The sequence below is a fragment of the Mobula birostris genome, chromosome X, assembly GCF_030028105.1.
Source record: "Mobula birostris isolate sMobBir1 chromosome X, sMobBir1.hap1, whole genome shotgun sequence".
Taxonomy (NCBI): Eukaryota; Metazoa; Chordata; class Chondrichthyes; order Myliobatiformes; family Myliobatidae; genus Mobula; species Mobula birostris.
This window is the reverse complement of record NC_092402.1, coordinates 43,950,732-43,975,048: the sequence shown is the minus strand read 5'-3', so window position 1 is coordinate 43,975,048 and position 24,317 is coordinate 43,950,732. Positions and strand designations below refer to the sequence as shown.

The 24,317-nt window shown below is 39.0% G+C and overlaps 1 protein-coding gene across 2 annotated transcripts; it reads left to right on the top strand.

Annotated features, from left to right (window-relative positions):
* The first annotated feature begins 783 nt into the window (after nucleotides 1–783).
* Nucleotides 784–23,802, top strand: casc3 (casc3 exon junction complex subunit). Of its 2 annotated transcripts, none has more exons than XM_072249513.1 (13): nucleotides 784–969; nucleotides 6,280–6,307; nucleotides 6,847–6,899; nucleotides 9,214–9,363; nucleotides 12,019–12,170; nucleotides 12,460–12,636; nucleotides 14,345–15,048; nucleotides 15,297–15,352; nucleotides 16,505–16,676; nucleotides 18,258–18,356; nucleotides 19,698–19,903; nucleotides 20,458–20,580; nucleotides 21,875–23,802. In XM_072249513.1, the coding sequence occupies exons 1-13, from the start codon at nucleotides 823–825 to the stop codon at nucleotides 21,914–21,916; spliced, it is 2,109 nt and encodes a 702-aa protein (XP_072105614.1). In that variant the 5' UTR covers nucleotides 784–822; the 3' UTR covers nucleotides 21,917–23,802. The 2 variants fall into 2 exon arrangements, with proteins under 2 accessions (XP_072105614.1, XP_072105613.1); XM_072249512.1 differs by having other exon boundaries at nucleotides 20,458–20,620.
* The last annotated feature ends 515 nt before the right edge of the window (nucleotides 23,803–24,317 follow it).

Sequence of the window (24,317 nt, the reverse complement as noted above, 5' to 3'; positions counted from 1 at the left end):
TTTGTCAAAGTTTTAGATGACATGCTGACTCTTCGTGAACTTCTCTGAAAGTAGAGGCACTGCCATGCCTGCTTTGGAATGGCACTTATGTGCTGGACTCAGGACAGATCCCCTGAAATGATAACACCGAAGAATTTAGAGTTACTTACTCTCTCCACATCTGATCCCCTGCTGAGGACTTCTCTCATGGACTTCTGGATTCCTCCTCATGTATTCAATGACCAGCTCCTTAGTTTTGCTGTCGTTGAGTGAGAGGTTGTTATTGTGGCACCACTCAGCCAGATTTTCAATCTCCCTCCTAAATGCTGATATCGTTATCAAACTTAAAATATGGCATTGGATCTGCACTTAGCCTCAGTCCTAAGTATAAAGTAAGTAGAGCAGGGGCTGAGCACACAGCCTTGTGGTGCAAATTTGCTGATGGTGATTGTGGAGATGATGTTGCCAATCTGAAATGACTGAATCAGAATTTACCAAATTGTTCTTTATTACTTATACCCTTCTAAAGATAGTGCATTTTTGTTTTATGTTTTACTAGTGGCACCTTGAGGTTTAATTGAGAAAAAGGCAAGCCAGGATTGAAGAAACAGCCTCACAATTTGATTGTCTGTTGTCTCTGCAACAAGAACACGGTCTCCCTGGACATTGTGGGAATGGTAGTCTTTTTCCATCCAAAGCTCTTATTATGAGGACTCCATTGTATTTTGTGATGTAAGGTTGGGTCTATCGGGAAATGTAGTCTCGTGATATATGGTTTACTTTTGACTACAGCACCCAGGATGCACTACGCCATAAGTTTTTCGGTTTCCTCAGTGAGCGAAGATGGCGGACAGGCGGCGGCGACGTGCTTCTCAGGACACCGACGAGGAAGACGACGACGTGCCTCAGTCGGAGCTGGAAGTTGTTCCCTCCGTCCCTTGCATCTTGGACCTGTCTGGTGTTCAGGCTCGCGAAGCAGAATCTGAGTGTGTGAGTGTGGCCAGCGGGGGAGAGTGAAGGGATAGGGATGGGGATGGGGACTGGGCCTGGGGTTCCTAACACAGCCTGGTGGTACAGGGATGTGTCGCCGGTCAAGATAGAGCTGAAGGTCTTCCAGCCTCCCAGGCTCTGTGTTAGTTTGATTTTTTTTATTTAATTCCGTCTTATCTGTTCACACATTGGGTTCAACATGTAGAAGTGGTTGAAGACGAATCCAGGCGATTTTTTCGAAGTTATTTTGCTGGGAAGTGGACTACTGTGATATAGAAAATAAGGCTGCAGTGTGGTCATGTATTCTAATTTCGTTTACGATCATGGTGTTGCAGATCAAATGGCTGCATTGTTGCTAAGGTTTATGTAGTAGACTGCGCTCTTGTACGTTAGCCTCAACAACGATGTGCTTTTAATTGTAGTCTGTGGGAACTCTAGACAAGTTCATTTCTTCCAGGTAGGGTATCAGAAATTTTTTTTGTCTTACGTTTTGCCTCTTGTACACAAACATTTTTCCCCATATCATGATCTGCTGTTTCATTTCCTTTTATCATGATTAGCTGATTTTTCAAGACATTTTGTTGCACACTGGCATATATGACGATAGCTTAATTGTTTCAAATAAATATTGAATTGCTAGTCATGTTAGTAAGGAATATGGAAATTTCAGGCCAACTTAGTCGATGGTTGCATCTTCCTGTTCAAGTATGAAAGCTAAAAAGTGGCAATATCAATGGTTTGTGCCTGTAACATTGTTGACAGGTTAAAGTGCACAGTAAGAGTTGTGTAAGGCATGTATGTTGGAGGTACCAGAACTCTTAAGTAAGATTTTTGCTGATGTGACATGTAGACTTTTCTTTGCTTATTTGGACTAAAGCAACAAGTATGCCTTTGAAATGTATTAATTTATTTTAATGTCTACAAATAAAATGAAGTGACTTAACAACATTGTTTTCAAAAGGAACAAAATCACAGGTGTAATCAGTAGTACTAAGATAAATTGATTTCAACTGTACCTGAAACATTGATTATCAGTCAGATGTATCAAGTGGCTTCCATTGTACAAGAGGTTTTGTTTTTGTGTAGTGGAACAAAATATACACATTTGCATATGACCAGTGAAATAATTACAAAACACAATATTAAGCTTCTTGGATTTCTTTTTTTGTTTTGTGTGACTATTATGTCACCAAATAGTAATGATATCATTGCAGGATTTGACACTTATTTATTAATTTTTAGAAAAATTTTATTTATTTTTTTTCTCTTCTATATTTATTGCATTGAACTGGTACTGCTAAGTTAATAAATTTCACATCACCAGCCGGTGATGATAAACCTGATTCTGATGTCCATTTGAAAATAAAATTAACATAATGACAAAATATTGAGCTACTCAGTTAATGGAGTCTGTCTGCTGTTTATTTGCCAGAAGTTGTGACTGCTGAAGTTGTCATTGAAACTGATTGTTTAGGCAGCAGTCTCCACTATATAGTCACTAGTGTAGTGACTACATTTCACTATCTGAACTGCTGTTCTCACTGGTGTGTTTTTTTTAAGATATGACCTGGGGCTTGCCTTAGAGTTATTATGGACACTTACAAGATTGTAGTGAGGGCACTGTGGTGGTGCACAGCTCTGCCATCAAGATTTAATTCTGATCTCTGGGAGTTTTCTGTGTGAATTTTGCATGTGAACTTCCTCGCACATCCCAAAAAATGTGGTTGGTAGGTTAATTGGAAATTGTAAATTGCACCCCCATCCCTTTATTGTATAGATGACGTAGAAGATTCTAGAAGAATAAAATGCCTCATGGGAGATTCTAGAAGAATAAAATGGCTCATGGGAGCTTTAGTGTAAGAATGGTTGTTTGATGGTTGGTGTGGACTCAGTGGGCCAAAGGTGCTGTTTCCATGCTGTGACTCTGACTACATGGCTGAAAGATTTTGCAACTTAAATTCACCAGTCAATTAATTCATAGAAAAAGATGTATTGTTTTACTGTTTTCATTTGAGATTAATGTGTTTTGCTTAGGTTTCTACATTAGAACATAAGAAATGGAAGCAGGAGTAGGCCATCTGGCCCATCGAGCCGCCACTCAATAAGATCATGACCATGGACTCATTGCCACCTACCTGCCTTTTCCCCATAACCTTTAATTCCCCTACTATGCAAAAACCTCATTCAGTATAATGGGTATATGAAGAGTGAATGGGGCTAGCTAGCGTATCATCATTTGTAAATCCACATAATTCAGCATCTGGTTCATATATTAGTTCAGAATGTGAACACTGCTTCCAGAGTGTAGCCAAGACTTGAGTGTAGATTATGGGCTGAATGTGTGGTTGTAGCTTGGGGTTGGAACACCAAGGAAGGGTCAGGAAAGTGGGTAGGTTTGCAGCTTGGGCAGGGGTCCATTTGTTTGTATATTTTAGGCTTCCTTTAAATTCACCTGGTTTAGTGGAAAATTTGTTATACTACATTGTAACAAGAAAAAGATGTTAAGTAAAAGTGTGTTAATACAATGTTACTAATGGGAATACCATTCAACAGTCTAAAAAATGTGCTGGTCTGATATCACCAAAATGCTAGGGATGCCAAGTCATTAAAGTTTTACTGTAAGTTGGTTTGGTGTATGTGCTTCAGCATTCAAGTAGTTTTTGCCTTACAAGTAATATTCACATCATGCTGTGCCAAACAATGATCATATTCAACAAAAGAGATTTCAGTTCCTTTTATCATTTAATAACATTACCATTCTTGATTACCTGACTGGCAGACCACAGTACGTGTGCTTGCAACACTGTGTGTCCGACAGAGTGATCAGCAGCACTGGGGCTCCACAGGGTACTGTCTTGTCTCCCTTTCTTTTCACCACTTACACCTCGGACTTCAACTACTGCACAGAGTCTTGTCATCTTCAGAAGTTTTCTGATGACTCTGCCATAGTTGGATGCATCAACAAGGGAGATGAGGTTGAGTACAGGGCTACGGTAGGAAACTTTGTCACATGGTGTGAGCAGAATTATCTGCAGCTTAATGTGAAAAAGACGAAGGGGCTGGTGGTAGACCTGAGGAGAGCTAAGGTACCGGTGACCCCTGTTTCCATCCAGGGGGTCAGTGTGGACATGGTGGAGGATTACAAATACCTGGGGATACGAGTTGACAATAAACTGGACTGGTCAAAGAACACTGAGGCTGTCTACAAGAAGGGTCAGAGCCGTCTCTATTTCCTGAGGAGACTGAGGCCCTTTAACATCTGCCGGACGATGCTGAGGATGTTCTACGAGTCTGTGGTGGCTAGTGCTATCGTGTTTGCTGTTGTGTGCTGGGGCAGCAGGCTGAGGGTAGCAGACACCAACAGCATCAACAAACTCATAAGGCCAGTGATGTTGTGGGGATGGAACTGGACTCTCTCACGGTGGTGTCTGAAAAGAGGATTCTGTCCAAGTTGCATGCCATCTTGGTCAATGTCTCCCATCCACTACATAATGTACTGGGTGGGCACAGGAGTACATTCAGCCAGAGACTCATTCCACTGAGATGCAGCACAGAGCGTCATAGGAAGTCATTCCTGCCTGTGGCCATCAAACTTTACAACTCCTCCCTTGGAGGGTCAGACACCCTGAGCCGATAGGCTGGTCCTGGACTTATTTCATAATTTACTGGCATAATTTACATATTACTATTTAACTATTTATTACTATTTTTCTATTAGTATTTATTATTTCCATGACTATTACTATTTACTAATAGTAATATTACTATTACTATTTCTATTACTATTTATTATTTATGGTGCAACTGTAACGAAAACCAATTTCCCCCGGGATCAATAAAGTAGGACTATGACATGGCCATGTATTTATTCAATATACTTGTGGGGTTGCTATTGATCAGACACTCAGCTGGAACAGCAAGATAAATAATTTAACTATGAAAGCAGCATTTTAGAGAGAGAGCAGCTTGTCTTTCGACACCTCAATGTCTTTCCATCATCTACAGTAAACATCATGGAATACTGTCCACTGTCTGGATGAGTGCAGTTCCAATAACTCTCAAAAGGCCCAACACCATCCAAGGTATCACAGTCTACTTGACTGGCATCCTAGTGGTGGTTGGCATCCGTCTGTCTCGAAGAGCAATGGGTGATGATGCCCAGTCATCAAGATCCTTCTCTCGGCCTCACAGTGTAGTCCAAAAGAAAGCTTATGAAGCAATATGTTTGGTACCAGCTTGGCTGCAGGAGCTGCCGGAAGGATGTTCAATGATGTCTGGTCATCTTCGGGGCTCCACTCTGGATTTGCTGTCTGGGTTTACTCCCGTAGCCTTCGTCTCTCTTGAGGCTGCCCACAAGGCAGTGGGGCTATTTACCCATCGCTGAAGATCTGGTTCATGAGCACCAGGGCATGTCCACACACTGGTGAGCCTGTGTGCTACATGTGCAGAGGCCAGACCTCCTCCCTGTCCTCTGTAGTTCAGCCTGCGTCCGAAAGGAGTTCAGCTTCTGTGTAGCCAGCAAGGAGGCACCACATGAGGCTTTCTGTTGGAGAGGCTATGTACTGGCAGGGAGAGACTTAACCATTCAGCTCTCCTTTTCACAAGACTGCTAGCCAGTAGTGGAAGCTGAAAGTGAGAGCAATAAGCACTACCCACTCCACTACCACACTAGACGCATCACAGCAACCATTTTGGCACCCTATCCATTGCATCCTTCACTACTACAGTGAGTGAGTGCTTTGTGTACCATTACAATATGCATTGCAGTTATTATAATTAGGCTGCTTCATTTCCCAAACTTGCAACTTCTACTGCTAAGTAAGACTGTAGTTTCAAATGTACAAGGAGACGGTCATCAGTATGTTCCCATCCAAGTCCATCTTGAATTAGCATTTACTGTTCTTCATTATTGCATCAAACTCTGGACTTCCTTAACCTAACACTTCTTTACTGTAAGGACTACAATTATTCAAAAAGCAACTCACTGCCACTTCTCAAGAGTAGTAAGGGGAAGGGCAATAATCACTATCCTTGCCAGTGATGTCCAGATTCTGGAAATTGAAAGAAAGAAACAGGTGAGGGTTAAGTGGGGAAGTGGTGATGTGAAGGATGGAATCTCTTAATTTTTTTGTTACTCTCCGATGGTATACAATATGTTTTTTGTACCTGTGTGGATGTGTATACATACACTGAAACACAGTATATCTGTTAGCAGGGGTAGTATGTACATTTGGTGTTAAATATCAGATGTAGTAACATGCACTGAAAAGGCAGAAAATGAATACCAATGAAATTGTCTTTCTTTTGTAGGAGAGTGAAGATGGCATAGAAGGCGATGGTAAGTACCACAGATACATGCAAGCCTTATAATTTGTTAGAAGGTTTTGACACTTTTTAATCCTACCTGTATTGAAGTTGTAAGTGACTGTGTTAAATAAGTGTGTTTGTATTCTGTGTAATTACAAACTTAGAAAATGATCTTTTTTTTGCCCTTCCTCTACAATGCTAGTTTATTGTGGAGAGGTTTAGAACTCAAACCTCATGATGTTCACAGCATTTTGCAGGAGGAATCACTATATGATATTCAGCAGTGCTTGCTGTTTTCCCACATCGTAACCTATAAACAGACACAAGCATATATTGCATCATAAAGTCCTTTGTTGCTTTGTTCTCCTCAACATATAACTGCTTTGTTGAGAATTCAGTTTTGAATCAAAGACCAGTAATGGCACATCAGACTGTACATTTGCCAATCAAGCCATGTAAACTTAACACAAGACTCTCCAATCATGTTTTGTGGTAATTGAAATTGACATGTAGATTGTTGGTTCTGTTATACTTTATACACTTGCTAATTTTTTTATTCTTTTCTTTCAGCTGTTGTACTTTCAGATTATGAAAGTGCTGAAGAGAATGGTTCTCAAAAATCTGTAAGTGTAGTAGTGAGTGATTGTATAGTTTGATTTGGCTATTTTAATTTCATGTAATTGTAAATTATGTGAAATAGATTTGTGAGTATAATTTTAAAACCTTTGGATTTTAGTATATAATGTCAGCTTCATCAATCATCAAAGTGTATTTATTATCAAAGAATGTATAAGTCATACACCTTGATCATTTTACTGACTCAGGAATATGTCAGAAACAAGTTTTGGAATATATCCACTTTTGGTAGCTTAATATAGTTTCTAATTGTGGAAAATGATTCAGAACATTGCCTGATAGAAAATTTCACAGTAGATATATTTTGTACTTAAGTCATTTATGATCTTGCCCAGTCCATGTTCTGAGCTGAATCCGTACTTTAATTGGGCTAAAATAGGGAGAAGGAAGGAAAAGTGCTGACTCTCTGTAATGCAGGAGAATAAAATATTACGCTGTGACTAAATTGAAAATGTTAATATTATATGTACAATGTAAATATTTTGTGCTGTTTTCTGTTAATTTTTAAGTATGTAACTTAATAAAAGCTCAAGTTTTGGTGTACAGGTGGCTCCCGTTTTCCGAACGTTTGCTTTACGACACCTTGCTGTTACTAAAGACCTACATTAGTTACCTGTTTTCGCTAACAGAAGGTGTTTTCACTGTTACGATAAAAGGCAGCACGCGCCCAAACAGCCAAGCTCCTCCCCTGGAACTGCATTCTAGCCTGCATTGCTTAAACACGTGCTTTATCTCAATTTATTTTGTGCATCCGTTAGCAAGATGAGTTCTAAGGTATTGGAAAAGCCTAAAAGAGCTCGTAAGGGTGTTACACTTTGCGCAAAACTAGACATAATTAAGCGTTTCGATCGTGGTAAGGACACTGTCCGCACGTTGAACTTGCCTGTGTCCACCATTCGCACTATTTATACGCAGAGAGAATTTTGAAAGCTGCCGATGTTACTGTTGGTTCTGCTCGTAGCAAAGTGGTCTCTCTCAGTCGGCATCCAACAATGGATAAAATGAGAAGTCTATTGCTTGAGTGGATTGATGGGTGTACAAAGCGTGGTGTTCCGTTAAGTTTTCTTATACTTAAGGAGAAATCAGTCAGTCTTTTTAATAAGCTGAACCAGAAAGCACTGGATGATGGTGATGAAAGTGTTGTGAAAGTGGAATTTAAAGGTAGTCATGGGTGGTTTGATCGGTTTCTGAGGCGAGGGCAACTTCACAGTTTAAGCAGTGGTCCCCAACCTCCGGGCCACGAACTGATACATTGCCGCAAAGAATGCAGTGGTGCAGTGGTAGTCGGAACGCACCCAGCACATACTTTAAGAAAAAAGCCAAAATAAACAAGCTAATTAATTAGGTGCCGCCCAGCATGTAAATGTCAGCCCAGATCAGAGGCAATTGCCGATTGTGTCAGGTGGTTATTCGTATGAGCAAGTGTTTAACTGTGACGAAACTGCAATTTATTGGAGTCTTCCCGATTCCGGTAAGTGAAACTACACTGTACATACATTATTTCTACTTTATATAGGCTGTATTTTTATGTGTTATTTGGTATGATTTGGCATCTTCATAGCTTAAAGGTTACTGGAGAGTGTGTTTCTGCCGAGAGCGCTTCTGTGAGATTTTTGCTGCGCTAGACAGTGCTGCAGAAAAGTATTTCTACTTTATATAGACTGTATATTTATCATATCATTCCTGCTTTTACTATATATTACTGTTATTTTAGGTTTTATGTGTTATTTGGCATGATTTTGTAGGGTTTTTTTGGGTCTGGGAATGCTCAAAACTTTTTCCTGTATAAATAAATGGTAATTCCTTATTCACTTTATGACATTTTGGCTTATGAACTGTTTCATAGGAACGCTGTACCTTCAGATAGCGGGGGAAAACCTGTACTGTGTAATTCCTGTTTTCTCTAATGTAAATTTATCTATATTGCTGTTTCCAAATGAACAGTTTCCAGATTGGTCCTGGAGTTCTGTCATGACTCTGGCAAATGTATAAGTATGTGCAGTGGAGTCTGCTTTAACACACATAGTCAAACTCACTTTTATTATTCACACACGGCCACTTGGAACATTTGTCAGAGTATCGTGGAGCTGATGACTGCTAAAGACAGCTTGAGTCACTGTACTCAGAAAAGGATGGAGGCAGAAAAAACTTGAGTGTTGAGACTCAAAGGAAGCTGTGGTAACATTTTGATCATTATGATGAACAACATCAGACTGTGCTTTGTAAGAAAAAATAGTTTGTTGTGCATTCTGTTTTAAATCTATTACATTATTTTACCAGTGCTTAATCAAATGTTTGCAGGAAGAAGATGGTGAAGAATATAGTGAAGAGGAAGTCCCAAAAGAGGGAGCAAGAACTAGCAATAAAGGGGATGAGGATGAATCATCAAAGGAAGGAAAGCCTGAAGAGAAAGGAGAGATTACTGGAGAGAGACAGAGTGGAGATGGACAGGTAACATAAAATGCTACTCATTTCACTTTGCAAGGATAAGACAGATTTGACCTTATAAGCCTAAAAAGCTCATTTCATTTATGGTGACAATGTGTACATGGTAATGTAGAGATCCCCAGCATTCAGAAAGAAAAGTAATAAAACACTTCAATTGATGGAGACAGACGTGAGAGCACGGAGGATCATTTGGAAAACTGAAATGCCCGCTTCACTGCCGCTGCTACTGTATGGTAACCGGAATCTCCAGAGCTGAAGGCCCCAAAATCCTCGGCTTTGCGTGTTTCAGCGGCCGGGGAGAGGTTGAAGGTGCTCGGTAGAGGATGGCGCTCGGGAGGCTATATTGGAGAGGCTGGTCGGAAGCTCGAAGTTTTCGGACGGATAGACTCAGTGTCGGCCGTGGTCGGCTGCTTCCAAAGTATCGGCAAGTTGACGGTGCCTGGAGGTTTATGGCACGGAGTTTCTCCCTTTTGCCGCCTGCTATCGGGGACTCGGGAGTCGATCGACTCGGAACTTTGAGACTTTTTTTTTTACTGTGCCCATGGTCTGTTCTTCATCAAATTATGGTATTGCTTTGCACTGCTGTAACTTTATGTTATAATTATGTGGTTCTGTCAGTGTTAGTCTTTGGTCTGTCCTGTTTTCTGTGATACCACTCCGGAGAAACATTGTATCATTTCTTAATGCATGTATGCATTTCTAAATGACAATAAAAGAGGACTGAGTGTACTCATAATCTAAATTTTGTAGCAACCCATCACTTCTGGAAACATCTCAAAATAAATTATGATCAGTGAATTATGCACAATCCGCATTCATTTACCCACTTATTATTTTGATGTTCACTAGAGAGCAGTGTCAGTCATGAATTAGAAGGATTCCATTTTAAATAGTGACATTTGTTGCTACTCAGAAGCAGCTGTACTTGTAATGCCTCATCCAGAAAGTATCACTTCTCATAATATGCTATTTTACTGAGTAATTATGGAAACTGCACAGCTGAAAGTTCAATGTAAAGTTGCTGGGACATAGAGCTGGTGATATAACTCTTTTGCTATGTGCATTGTTTGTATTTGAATCTGGCAGTTATTAGCACAGTGTAAAAGTGCATTTAGGATGCACTTGAACAAAAATATTGCAAATGAGTAGAGATGCATTTCATGCACAAAGCATCTCAACCAAGGTAATAATCCTATTGGAAAGCAAATTAATTGCAGGTGCTAAAAAGAGTCCATGTGGAATAGGCCCTTTGAGCCACACAGCCCAGCAATGCCCAATCTAACCCTAGCCTGATCGTGGGGCAATTTACAACAACTAATTTACCTAGCAACTGGTACATCTTTAGAGTGTGGGAAGAAACCCACACGGTCACGGGGAAAATGTACAGGCACTGACTGGAATTGAACCCGGTCACTTGTATGGTAAAGCATTGTGCTAACCACTATGCTACTGTGCCACCCCAATATCTGATGTATAGACAGGAAATGCTGGAAAAAATACAGTGCATCATGCATCGTCTGTGAAGTGGTGAAACAGAGTTGATGCTTGAGTTCAATAATCTTTTGCCTCTCTCTGCAACTGTTGCCTGATCTGTATTTCTAAGATTTCTACCTTTGTTATAATTTCTCTCTTTGCCATGTTAACTAATCTGCACATCTCTTAGTAAGTTGAGCAGTGTTAAGTGCTATCCTTTTGCAAGACTGTCATACTTCTGCATTAAAATAGCCACATTCTATCAGAATTTGTGCAAGTAGTCATGCATCTCGGAGTCATAGGCTCCATCAGAAAGTTAGGGTCTTCAGGAGAGAAAATAACATTAAGATTTTACATATTTTTGGGGGGGACAATATCTATTCATACAAGCAGATGAATTATGAGCAAGAGGAGGTCATTCAATCCCCCCCCCAACCTATTGTGTCATTTAATGAAATCATGACTGATCTGACCTTAACTCCAGTTTCTTATCACCCACAGTAACCTTACACCCTCTTATCAAGTGTTTGTCTGTGCTTTAATAATATTCAAGGACTGTTCCTCAACAACAATGGAAACAGAGTTCCAAAGATGTACAGCCCTCAGACCAAATGCTTGCTTCATAATTGTAATAAGTGGGTGACCTTTTGCTTTTAGACAGTGACCCTGTAATGCTAGATAGTTGCACAAGAGGAAACATCCACTCCACCTCCATCCTGTCAAGACCCCTAGATGCTTGTGTGCATTCAGTGACACAGACCAAGTTCCCACATGACAGAAAATGCCTGGAACCCTGCAGCAGCTTCGAATGTGCCAAGCACTCATTTGTATATATAGTGAATGAGTGGGACAACCAGAAGGATGGGTTTGCCAGCTGTTGCAGGGTTTCAGGCAACTCTGCCATGTGAGAACTTGGTTTGTGGCAATATCATTGCACCTTGCAGAGAAATTGGAATGGTTGAATTGTATGCCCTAGATGAACTACTTGCTGCACGTGGTTAACGCATGTGCTTATTAACTACATGGTTGAGGGACCACTTTCCAACTTGTAATCTATTCAGCTTTCAAGCTGTTTTCAGGAACAGAGCCTTATCATATCATGGAAGGAACTGGATTAAGTGACATGAAAGCTGTTATTTCCTGCTCTGAAAATAATTGTTTTTGTACCACATTTTCTCCCTATAGGAAAGCACGGAACCTGTCGAAAATAAAATGGGTAAAAAGAGCAGGCGTCAACTGGATGATGATGAAGATCGGAAAAACCCTGCCTATATTCCACGGAAAGGACTCTTCTTTGAGCATGATCTAAGAGGACATACTGAACCAGAAGAAGTGAGGTTTGTGATTGATTGTCATCCTATTGTATTAAATTTGAGCCTGTGATTTCCTCTCCATAGATGCTGCCTGACCTGCTGAGTTCCTCCAGTGTTTTTTGTCTGTTACTGAATTTAGTTGCTGCTTTGTAAGAATCAGTGCTGGACATCAGTGCAGAATTTAAGATATAATCATGCAGTATATTTGTCTTTAGGAGAAGTCCAGGAAGTATACAAAAAAGGTTCTTTTCCCCTTTGCTCTCTTTCTGGATATATTTACTCTGTTCAGTTTTTAACTTCTTTCTCTCTTCAGGCCCAAAGTCAGACAGCGCAAGCTCTGGAAAGATGAAGGTCGATGGGTGCATGATAAGTTCCAAGAAGATGAACAAGCGCCTAAATCCCGAGATGAACTGATTTCCTTGTATGGTTATGATATTCGATTAGACAGAAATCCTGATGAAATAAGGCCACGAAGGATTAGAAAGCCGAGGTTTGAAGAATTTCTGGAATTCGAACCTTGAGAAAGCTGATAAAGTGCATGTAAAATGTGTAGTTGTATTTCCTAAGTATTGTTCCTATGAATTACATTTACTGCCTTTCATCATACTTCCATTCTACCTTCTCATATGATTTTCCTTTATTTTGTTTGCAATCCATCTGATGGCATTATAGTGTTAAGATAGGAATATTTAAGAGTTTGCAACATTGGGAAGGCTTGGAGTTGGGTCGTGATGTGGTAACATTGAAGGAATCATCCCAGGGTTCTGTTACACTGAATGGGAGTTCTGTGGTATACTGAGGATGGTTGCTGATAGATTGTTGCGGGAGGTGATAGGGTTGATCATTAATGAGGTACCTGTGTGTATGGCAGTACTGAAATGGAGCATTTGGGTTTGTCCTCATGTAGTCATGTTGATAAAATTCCAATGGTAAATTCTGGCAATGGGCAGCAATGGTCCTTAGGACTCTGTGCTAAGGCAGCTGTAATTTGACTTGCTGTGCAAGACAACATTTATAGTTGTCACCAAGTTTGGAGGGGTGATTAAACAGTGAAGAACATGTTAGTAGATTGCAATAAGTCTATGCTGGTAGAATGGGCAGCAGAATGACAGATGAAAGTTAACAAACATAATTGTGTTGATGTCTTGGCTGGCAGATTGAAGGGCAATGCAGGTTCAATGCACAACTTTAAAGGTTATGTAGGAATCAATGGAGGGAGGGGACTGAATGTATATGTGCATTAGTTCCTTGAAGAAATTTCCCAAAACATTTCTAAGGTCAAGATTTCAGTTACAAGATTAGACTGAAGGAACTGGTTCTCTTTGGAATTTATTTGAAAAAGGTTCACGAGATCAGGATAGTTTTAGACGGATATGTAGCAGCTGCTTATACTTGCAAAAAAATTTAAGAGAAGGGCAAAAGATAAAATGTGTCTGCAGTGAGTGTTTGTGATCTGGAACTTGCTGTCTGCAGAGGGGATCAACAGGAGCTTACAAACAAGATTAAAAAAAGTGTTGGAAACTCTCTTCAGATCATGTTCACTTGCCTTTTTTAAAAAGAAATTGGATAGTAAACTGCAGGAAAGTAATTTGCAGGTCTATTGGGAGAGAGTGAAAGAATGGAGTTTTGTTTGCATGGATGTTATCATGGGCTTAATGGCTGCATCTCATGCCATGTAATTCTACAGAGGAAGCTGAGACATGTTAGTGTAGCAAAACCTCTACAACAAAAAAGCAAGCATAAATATTGTACCCGGTTGCTATTGTATTTGTAGATCGAACATAGAAAACTATGAAATTTTCAGTCAACTTATCCAGTAACTTCTGTGCTTGACTAAAATTGTTATTTATGTATGCGTTAAATATTAGTTTATTGTCGATTTGATGCTTAGACGTGTAATTGGGGCGCTACGATAGCATAGTGGTTATTCCACGCTATTACGGCTTGGGGCGTTGGAGTTCAGAGTCCAATTCCAACACCATCTGTAAAGAGTTTCTATGTCCTCCCTATGGAACATATGGGCTTCCTCCTACATACCAAAGAACTACTGGTTAGTAGATTAATTGGTCATTGTAAATTGTCCTGTGAATTAGGCTAGTGTTAAATAGGTTGTTTGCTGCGCAGTGCGGCTCATTGGACCAGAAGAGCCTTTTCCGCGCTGTAAATTAATTCTCTCTTTATGTAAAATTTTACAAAAGGTTTAGAAGTCCTCAAAACCGAGACTCTGATTGGATAGAAAAACCACCACCAAGGCCTTACCTTCGTAAAACTGTCAATAGCATCCCTTCTACAAGAACTTTTAACCGAAGGATAGGAGGACAAGAACGGAAATCTCCAGCAAAGAACTACTTTAAAAATGTTTCTTATGTTGAAGATGATGAGAATGTGAAACCGAATGAAGTAAATAGTTCAAGAAGTTATTCTTCAGGAGAATTATCCACCAGTGAAGATAAAATGGATGCAAAGAATATAGAACAGGGTCATGTGAAAGAGACTGTGATTATAACAGACTGTTTACAGTCAGTGAAGAGTTATGGTGTGACAAGAGAAGATGGCTCTGTACAAAATCAGTCCCTCCCTACTGAGAATATGCCACAGGTACAGGAAAAAACAATAGAAAAGAAATCCTATTCCCGTATTCGAAGAACCAGGAACAAAGTCACTGAGGTAGGGAAGCCACAGTCTGTGGAGGACACTCCTGTCCCAGATTTGGTTCCTGCTTCTCAGCAGATACCTATTCAACCTCTCCCTCCACCAGTGACAAAGACTGGCTCCTGGGAGACCCCATCCATAGACTCTGCTGTGACTGGGCTCGAGTGTGAGATGACCCAAATGAATTTATCGGGGAAAAGCTGGACTCCAAATAGCCAACCACAATATGCACAGTCAAGAGATCTCCAGGGTAAGTTCTGATACAGTTCTAATTTCTGCCTGAGCAGTATGAAATGACTTGTTGATTAGCATTGCAACATTGCTTATCGTGAGTGTTCTTGAGGTGGGAGAGTGCTTCAGTTTTTCTCTACAATAGCATGTTGATCAGGGATGATTTCCTTTGTTATCAGCAAAACATTGTGTAATGACATGGTTCCTCTTTCAGTTCTTTCATTTAACCGTTGTTACATAAAGTGTAAACTACTGTCTTTCTTCCAGGCATTCCCAATTCACTACACATGAATGCTTCTCAATACAACAGAGTGGAAGAAATGGTAAGAAGTTTATGTCACAATATTAAACTAATATGTAATTCAGTGGAACCATGTGAGCTGGATGAATAGCTTTAAAATCTTTGTAGACAGTACCCTAATTTGGTTTTAGAGCATAGTTTTTCCAGACAGTATTTGTGTAAGCATTTGGGCACTATGGTAACATAGCAATTAGTCTGATGCTATTACAGCTTGGAGTGTTCCAGAGTTCAGTTACAGAGCCATCTGTAAGGAGTTTGTACGTTCTCCCCGTGAACTGCGTGGGTTTCCTTCGGGTGCTCTGGTTTCCTCCCATAGTCCAAAGACATACGAGTTAGTAGATTAATTGGTCATTGTAGATTGTCCTGTGATTAGGCTAATGTTAAATAAGTGGGTTGCTGGGTAGTGAGGCTCATTGGGCTGAAAGTGCTTGTACTGTGCTGTATTTCTAAATTATTTACTTATATGGGTAGGTTAGCTGCTGTCTGCATTTATTGGGAAGCATTTAAAGAAATCTTGTATTAGAAAATGCAGCCTTTGACGACACATGAATGTGACCTGTACTGTAATTTTTCTGGTGTTGTGTTATGTGGTACATCACTGTGGGTACATATGGCGCACACGTACGGGGTAGCCAGTCAATTTCATGGATGTTAAACAAAGAAGGGAAATTGATGGAGGATACTGTATAGTGGACTATATCTTTCACCTTCAATACTTGAATGCATACTCCTGCAGAACAAATCTTGCAAGGTTCTGTGGCCAAGTGTGTGTGTATATATATATATATATATATATAAAAATAAAAATTGGTCTGGTGGATTATGATAGTCCACATTTACGGTACTTTGCAATGGGATGGAAAAAATGTTAAGTTTTATATGTAACATCAGTTTACTAAAACAAATATAGGTTTCAAATTTAACTGATGCTCAATAACTTAAGAGGTTGGTTAATTGTTGCTAATGCCTGTTATTAGCTTCAAGAATCACCTGAACTTGTTAAATGAGCATGGTGACACTTCTGCAGTGATGGTGATGCAGGAGGGATAACCAGACAGTCGCAAGAAGAAAAATACATGACTTTTTTCCAAAGACAACAGAGTAAAGTTGTGACATTGACTCCTTGTGAAGAGTGTGTCGATTAAATAGTATTAAATGGTTGAATGTCTTCCAGGGCAGCCAAGCAAGACGGGCAAAGCGTTACTCATCTCAGCGACAACGGCCAGTACCCGAAACACCCCCACCACCACCTCCTCCAGCACCTGCACCGGCACTGGGGCCAGCCCCAGCTCCAGGCCCTGCTCCTATGCACATTGGCCTCATGGAAGGGCATTATTACGATACATGTAAGGGACTGATTTTAGTATTTATCCTTAAATAGCAAATTGAATTTCAAGTTATTTTGTGTCAAGTAAAATACCAATAGGTAATTCACAATTTAATTTTTAAGTTTTCATTTTTCTTTAGGGATAATTTTTAGAATACATTGTTCACAAACTTGTACTTATTTCTGAACTATAATTTAGAGTTCTGGCGTAAATGCTATCACCGTATAGTAGAATCATAGAAAAATATGGTCCATTCGGTTCATATTTATGCTGGCTACAAATGTGCTATTTGTGCTGGAAGTACGATGTATATGTGCTCGAAGTTACAGCTCTTCATATCAGAGTACTTTTTAAAATCTTATCAAATTTATGCATCTACCATAATTTCAGGCAGCAAGTTTCAGACCCTTAATTCCCTTTGGATGAAAAGTTTTTTTTCTCCCCTTATTCTCCCTTCTAATCTTTCTACAAATTTCATTAAATCTACTCTGTCTCCCATTTCTGGACTTTAAAAGAAATGGATTTTTCCCATTTGGGCCCCTTGAAGGCTCAATTAAGTCATCTCTCATCCTCTTCTAAAGGAAGCTTATCCTGTTTTTCTTCACGGAATAATTTTCTGGTCCTGGTAATATTTTCATAAACTTCCTTTTCTCCCACTCACTCCCAATCAATTAACTTTCTTGTAATGCACTGGCCAGAACTTGATGCAGTACTTATTGAATGTAACATGAAATCTTAGCATAACGCAACCCCCAACCCCCATCACCACTCTTTCTTTCTAATAAAGCAGAGCATTCCATATTCCATTTTTAACCTCAGTTGTACCTTTTAAGATCTCTGGATGTGCATTGCAAGATCCTTTTGCATCTCTGCATCAGGCAGTGACCCTATTCATTATGTGTTGCCTTGCCTTATTTCTCCACATCTCATGTGTTGCCTCACTTCTCTGGGCTAAATTCTTCAGTGGGCATGGTAAAGATTTTGTCCTCTCTGTCAGCTGCAATATCAGATGTATCATTCTGCACATCATTATTTTAAACTCTACATTTAATTTTATATCATAAATATATATCACAAAAATGCAAGCTGTTGAGTATTCTTGGTAATGAACTCTATATTGGCAAGGTGGAATGATGATCAATTTTAGCACAATATCTTGATGAATAAATTGCCTTTCTTAGAGAAATATCTGATTGGCCTTGCTACAGTCATTTGAAACTTTTTTAAAAATCCATTAGTTATTATTTTTTTAAAAACTGGACGATGGAAACCTGAAATGTGAAGAGGAAATGCTAGGGACACTGAACAGGTCAAACAACGTATGTGAAAGGAGAAACAGTTAATGTTTCAGGTCACAGAGCTAGGACAACTTCAAGGTTGGTGTATCTGGAAAAGAAATGGCAATGAATTCAAGATAATTAAAATCTTAAAATAAGTACGTGAAGGACTTTCTAAAACATTGAAACATCATGTAAATATTTCTGAAAAGTAACCTCAATCTGACATATGTGGAAAATTATATATCTTTAAGTAGTTTTTAACTGTTTTGTTAGTGATGCAATGATCTGTTAACTAATCCAAACTGTTTCCTTTTTGCAGTACAATTTCAAGGACCAATTTATACCCACAGTGAAAGTTCAGCTCCTCTGCCACCTCAGGGCATGATCGTTCAGCCAGATATGCACCTTCCTCATCCAGGTATTCTGTTCTTTTGAACCAAGGAAGGGAGATTGAATATCATTCAGATGTACTAGTGGGCCAGGAAAGAATTTAATTTTAATTGAAAAACCATAAAGATGGATTATCTGTTTAGATTTGCATTTGATTACTTCAAGATGTCATCTTATATTTCCTTGATTCAATGCTTTTTATCTTATAGTATCTCTTTCTTTGATTATGTAGTTGGATGAAACTGACTTGAAAGAGGTAACAGATCTGATGGTGTTGCAGAGAAAAATTAAACAGTTTAAGATGGTGAATGTTATTTCTACCAACATATGGTGCTGAATCAGTGATGTCAACTTCAGATTGTAGTGTCCTCATTATCAAAAACTTGAAGGTGCAGGAAATCTGAAATCAAAACGTAATGCTGGAAGTTCTCTGCTGACTAGGAAGCATGAGTGAAAAGGAAAAATCTCAGGTTGATAACCTTTCATCGGAATTGGCTGGGAATGATGATTATCCAATTTTTTAAAAATTTAGTAGTGGCAGCTTAAAAGCCTGATGAAGGTTCTTTAATCACAAGTCTCTGAAGGAGATGTAAATAATGACTTGAATGAAGACAAAAGTAGAGAGAAAAATAGAGGGGTTTAAAAAATATATATAAATAATGCTGAATCTGTAAGACTTGCACAAACGAGGCCAAACCAAGTAGATGCTGGAAATGTTCCAAGGGCTAGGCAGAATCTGAAGGGGAGAGAGGTAAATGGTCTTTCATGAGAACTGGCTACTCTGATGCAAACAGGAAAGGCTGTTTATCTGAAATAATTGAATTCAACATCATGTTCTAAAGGTTGTACTGAAGCCAGAAAAGAGATGCTGTTTTTTGGGCTTGATGTAAAAGTGCAAGACCAAAGGCAACAAGGTTAGCGAGGGAGTGAAAAGGCAACTGGAAGCTCAGTGTCAACCTTGAAGATGAATAGAGGTGTTCTGTGTAGTCACCAAATCTGCATTTGGTTTGTCCTATCTATTCATTCTGAATGCTATAACCAGCAGAGATTTTAGTACTCAAAGGTGACTGAAGTTGCTTTCTGTAGCTTTAGGTCTTAAAGCTAGAGAGAGCAATAAGTAACGGATGTCTCTTCATTTTTGGAACAAATCTATTTCCCCTGTGTTCATTGAGTACTTGTAGAATTGTGCTGACTATGTCATCTTTTATCAGAAGCACACAAGTCTAAAGAAGCATGTTACTTACATGCATCATTGAATTTTCATAGAATCCATAGCATAGCATGCACCTTGTGAAATTTGTGATGGCTCCTTGGAATGTAAATTATCTTATATTAGATTTTTTTTAACGAATCCTGTGTTCATTGTCAGTTCCAGGTTTTAATCACCACCAGTCACCTGGCCACCTCACCAACACTGGTCTTTATGCGCCACAAGTTCCATTGCCATCTGGGCAACCACCTCCACCCCAGGTGCTACCCCCTCCCTTCTTCACTTCTGGAATGATGAACTATGGAAATCCCAGTTATCCATACACAACGGGAGGACTCCCACCCCACATTTATCCAACTACTCAGGTAAGCAGACATACAGGGAATGGATATAAAGCAAGAGTTTGTGGATCAGGATGCATAATCTTGTTATTAATAAAGAAATGTTTATCTTAAGTACAAGTAAATGTGTTTGGAGCTAATGAAAGTTTTTTTTTCCTTAATGTACTGGAGAGCAAACCAGATTATTTTTAACATCGTGTATTAGCATTTACTTGTCAAAATAAATAGTTTTCAGTGATTCTAGGACATCCAGTAAGATGCAATAATAAGCAAATGTTATAGTTCACAGCAGTTGTACAAATTAGTGTTCCTTGAGCTATGATGACACAATTTTCACTGTTTCGTCAACCAGCCATGTCATTTTTATTGCAAGCACTTACTGCTGGTATTAGCAAAATGTTTATGTTTAGGTTCTTACTGTAAGTTATTGTTCACATTATTTCACCCAGTGCCAAAAAAGTGACTCCACTGAGGACCTTTTTGAAAAGTATAGAGATGTTTATTGTTTGGTCGTGCACATCCTGTTTATTATTGAAATTGAAAAATTTATGAAATACTAACCATGTGTTTGTTGTCAGGCCCAGTCTCAGGTCTTTGGTGGAGTCACTTACTACAACACTGTACAGCAGCAGGCTCTGCCAAAGCCATCACCTCCAAGACGACAATCGCAGCCTGTTACTGTTAAACCACCGCCACCTGAGGTACTTGATACATCTATCATCTGGTTTCCATGCAGCATAGGTACAACACCATCTGAAGCTGCAAAATATTATGTACTTATCAAGTTAACTTCTATAAAGTAATGCTGTGTCTAGTTAATATTTCCCTATGCCTCTTCTCCCCCCTCCTCTTTGTTTCACCCTTTTCCCCCTCCATTTCACCCCACATACCAAAAATTCACACTTCATTCTGTTCTCTTTACTGCATCCTCCCAGAACTGTCTGCACTGTTCCTGAGTTAGGTGCTGGGTCTCTCCCATCAGTGCCTTCCTCTCTTCAGATCTTATTCTCCATCATCTCCTCCTTTTCTAATTAATTATAAGTATTAAACATTTATCATTTGTTTACAAATGATTGTCTTTTGTTGAGGACTTCCGTACAGAGCTTAAGATGGGAATGTCACTTAAAATGAAACAACATGAAGAACTTTCACATGACTGCTTTTTCTGCTATGGTTCAAGATGTACAATCTTGGAAGTTCTGATTTTCCTATAATATTGCAGTGAGGTCTGCAATATTGTATTGCACTGCTTTTCTTGAATAATTGAGCAAGTTAACATATTATATACAGATCCTCTCCAGGTTATGACAGAGTGCCTGAGAATTGGTTTGTAACTCGAGCAATTCTCAAGTAGGGAATGCAGCAACTAAGTAAAATGCTTAATTAAAACAGAGGCCAAACAAGGACAATGTGTAATTAAAACAGGGCATTTAACTCCCAGAATGTGGAAGGTACTTACAGTGCTGCAACAGCCAAGAATTCATCCTGCCGGAACACACATCCCTATGTATGGGCTGTACGTAAGTTGGGTGTTCGTAACCTGGCTATGTGTTTGTGCATGTGTTTTTAAGGTGTCAATTTGTTATCCACTTTAGGTCAGGTGAAATTTCTGATAACTGTTTTGCAATAAAATTGAACAGGTGGGAGCTTATTGAGATAGCAGTTTTAATATCTCTATTTCAGTAGTGAATTTCATCAGGCGCTTTCACTATAAGGAGCCACATTGTCAATTTCAGTCATGCATGTCATTGGGGTGTGGGATGATGCTCAGAAAAAAATTCCAGTTGGATTACTGGTTGGTGATTTGGAGATGGATTTTCTTTTTCTCCCTATCCCAGATACCCTAACAATAAGTTCTACTGCTCATGCAGCAAGTAATTAACTGTTATCAGAATTTTAAAAGGCTACAATTTCAACATTTTTAAAAAAACAGTAGAAGAAGACATTTGTTCCAGATTGTTGTGATCCAAATTGTTCCTACCTTTTATTTTCTAGGACAGCCGAAGTGAAAAACTGAAAGAAAGGAATGAAGCTTAGCTACCAGGGAAGTCTGTCCATGAATTAAAAGAAGATTAAATTTGTGTGGATAATTGGTCCTCTGTTCATGTGTTGGATACCCTGCTGACTTGACAATACTACTAATGATGCTGATGTTTGTGGCTGTTGTTTAACTCTGGTTGCAGGATTTGCCAGTCAGTTTTTTAACAATAAGCAGCTACAAGCAAAATTGACTCCTTGGAGGCTTACCCTGTAGCAAATGACAAATTATGGTTCTTGAGCAGCTTTTCATTACTGTGCGAATGGTAACATTGTGGAAATCAAGCAATCAAGGTCTAATTTTTAAATTGAATTCCATGTGAACAAGTGCGACTAAATAGTTTCAACATATAGCAATAATTTACCAACCACTGAGCCTTCATGTTGATTGGTATTGATTTATTTGCAGGTTAGCGTACTGTAGCCTTGTATTTTCTCAGCTTTCAATAGACATTTATTAATATTTATTCTAAAATTACTTAAGATGGCTGCTTTTACTCACTGTAAAGTCATATATACAACATGGAGAAGTGGTTAACTAATTTCCTCTTCTGCAGAGTAGAACAAAAATATCTAAATGTAGTTTAAAGCCTTTCAGTTACATTACTCTTGAAGACAGAGTATTGGTTCAAAAACTATTTTTTATTTATTTCATCATTTATTTTGGAAAAAAAAGCACCCTAAAATTCCCTCAAATCAGTTGTGAATGCTACAGTACATTGCCATACTGTACACCTTGCTTGTAGGTACCATATACTGATGTTTTTGTTTAAAGAACATTGCTAACAAAAACCTGCCTGGCACTGAAACAACATTTTCATTTTGCATTGTATTAACTTCAGAAATGGTTGGGGGGGGGTGGGGGGAGACATTCTCTTGGAAACAAAAAAAAGGGCAGGGTAGGTGAAAACTGATGAAATGTAGTTGGCTTGTGCTATTTGAAATTGGATTGTTCATTTAATATCATATGCCACACTGAGGGAAGCATGACTCAATGAGATTTTTTTGTTATTCCTCTTGTAATTACAATAACTCAATATTGATCGAATCTGTAATGCGCTGTATTAGCGAGTACAGACATGATCCAGTGAAAATGTCTGTGTTCTAGATGGTAGCATTTATCCTGTATGAGAGCACTTAGGTGCATCCTTGACATGTTCACTTGAGGTGGTGTGACCATTGATAAAATAAATAGACATATATGGACAATGTAATATTGAGGAGAAGCATCTAGGTATTCGAAGTTTAATTGACCAATTATTTTTCAACCTTCTATTTAGGTCAAAAGTGAAAATTATTGACAAGATTCTTGAATGATTGGGGATTGAGTAGTGAATTGTAGTGCTACATTATCCATTCTACTACAGAGCTTGTTTGCATTTATATAGCGTTGCTTACCAGGCGGCTTTGTTGGTGAAAAAATAGGTATTGTATCACCTCATTTACCAGGCCATGGACTTGTACGTTTCCTTGTTTACAGAACAGAGCATTGATGCTGTTAACTTAGATTAATGTGTCTGCTACTCCTGGGTTCTGTTTAGCCTGTATCTGTGAGGCCGCTTAGGGCAGCTTGTTTATATTTGAATGCTAAATTAATAAGTGTGTAATTATTCATTTACAAAAATACATTCTAGTTTAAAATGTCAAAATACTGCAGAGTGTAAACTTTTGTCAATGTTAAATTTAAATGTAATAAACTGTCTTTTTTCATTTTGCCTTAAGATTTAAATGTATTTGTTAATTCCACTTATCAGTTGTGTGACTAATCTAGACCCCAGAACACTGTGATGGCTAGTTTTTAATCTTCTTAGAAATGGAGATTTGTAATCAATATTTTTGTTGCCATTTGGTGGACACAGTTTAATAAAGTGTGGGAAAAAACGGAATATCTTTACCTTGTGTACCAAAATGAAAGTTCTGTCTTTCAGATTCTTGGTTCAGTTCTGTGTTTTTACTAATTCCTGCCCCTTGTTTCCTTTAATAATCAGCTGCTGCCACAACAGGGCATCTTTACTCATGAGCTAATTGTAAGTGCACCTTGAATTAATCCTGTTCCTTTTTCCCCTCTGCAAGTACCGTTTGACAAAACCTGGCGTGTCCATTTCATCATGCAAATATTCCAAGTCCAGCAGGTTGTCAGATGTGAAACCTGTGGCTCAACAGACTCATTATCTTGTCTAGAGACGTGGGGAAAAATAGAACTGACATCTTGTGAGCCATGTAGGCAAGAAGACCTAGCCTTTCAGTTGATATCAAGGCAGCTTTCTACCGAGTGTGGCATCAAGCTGCCTTGGTAAAACCAAGACCAATGGGGAAGCATTCAACAGTTGCAGTCGAACCTTGCACAAAGTGGTTGTGAATGTCAATCTTCCTGCCTCCAGGAACATGAGCTCTTCAGGAC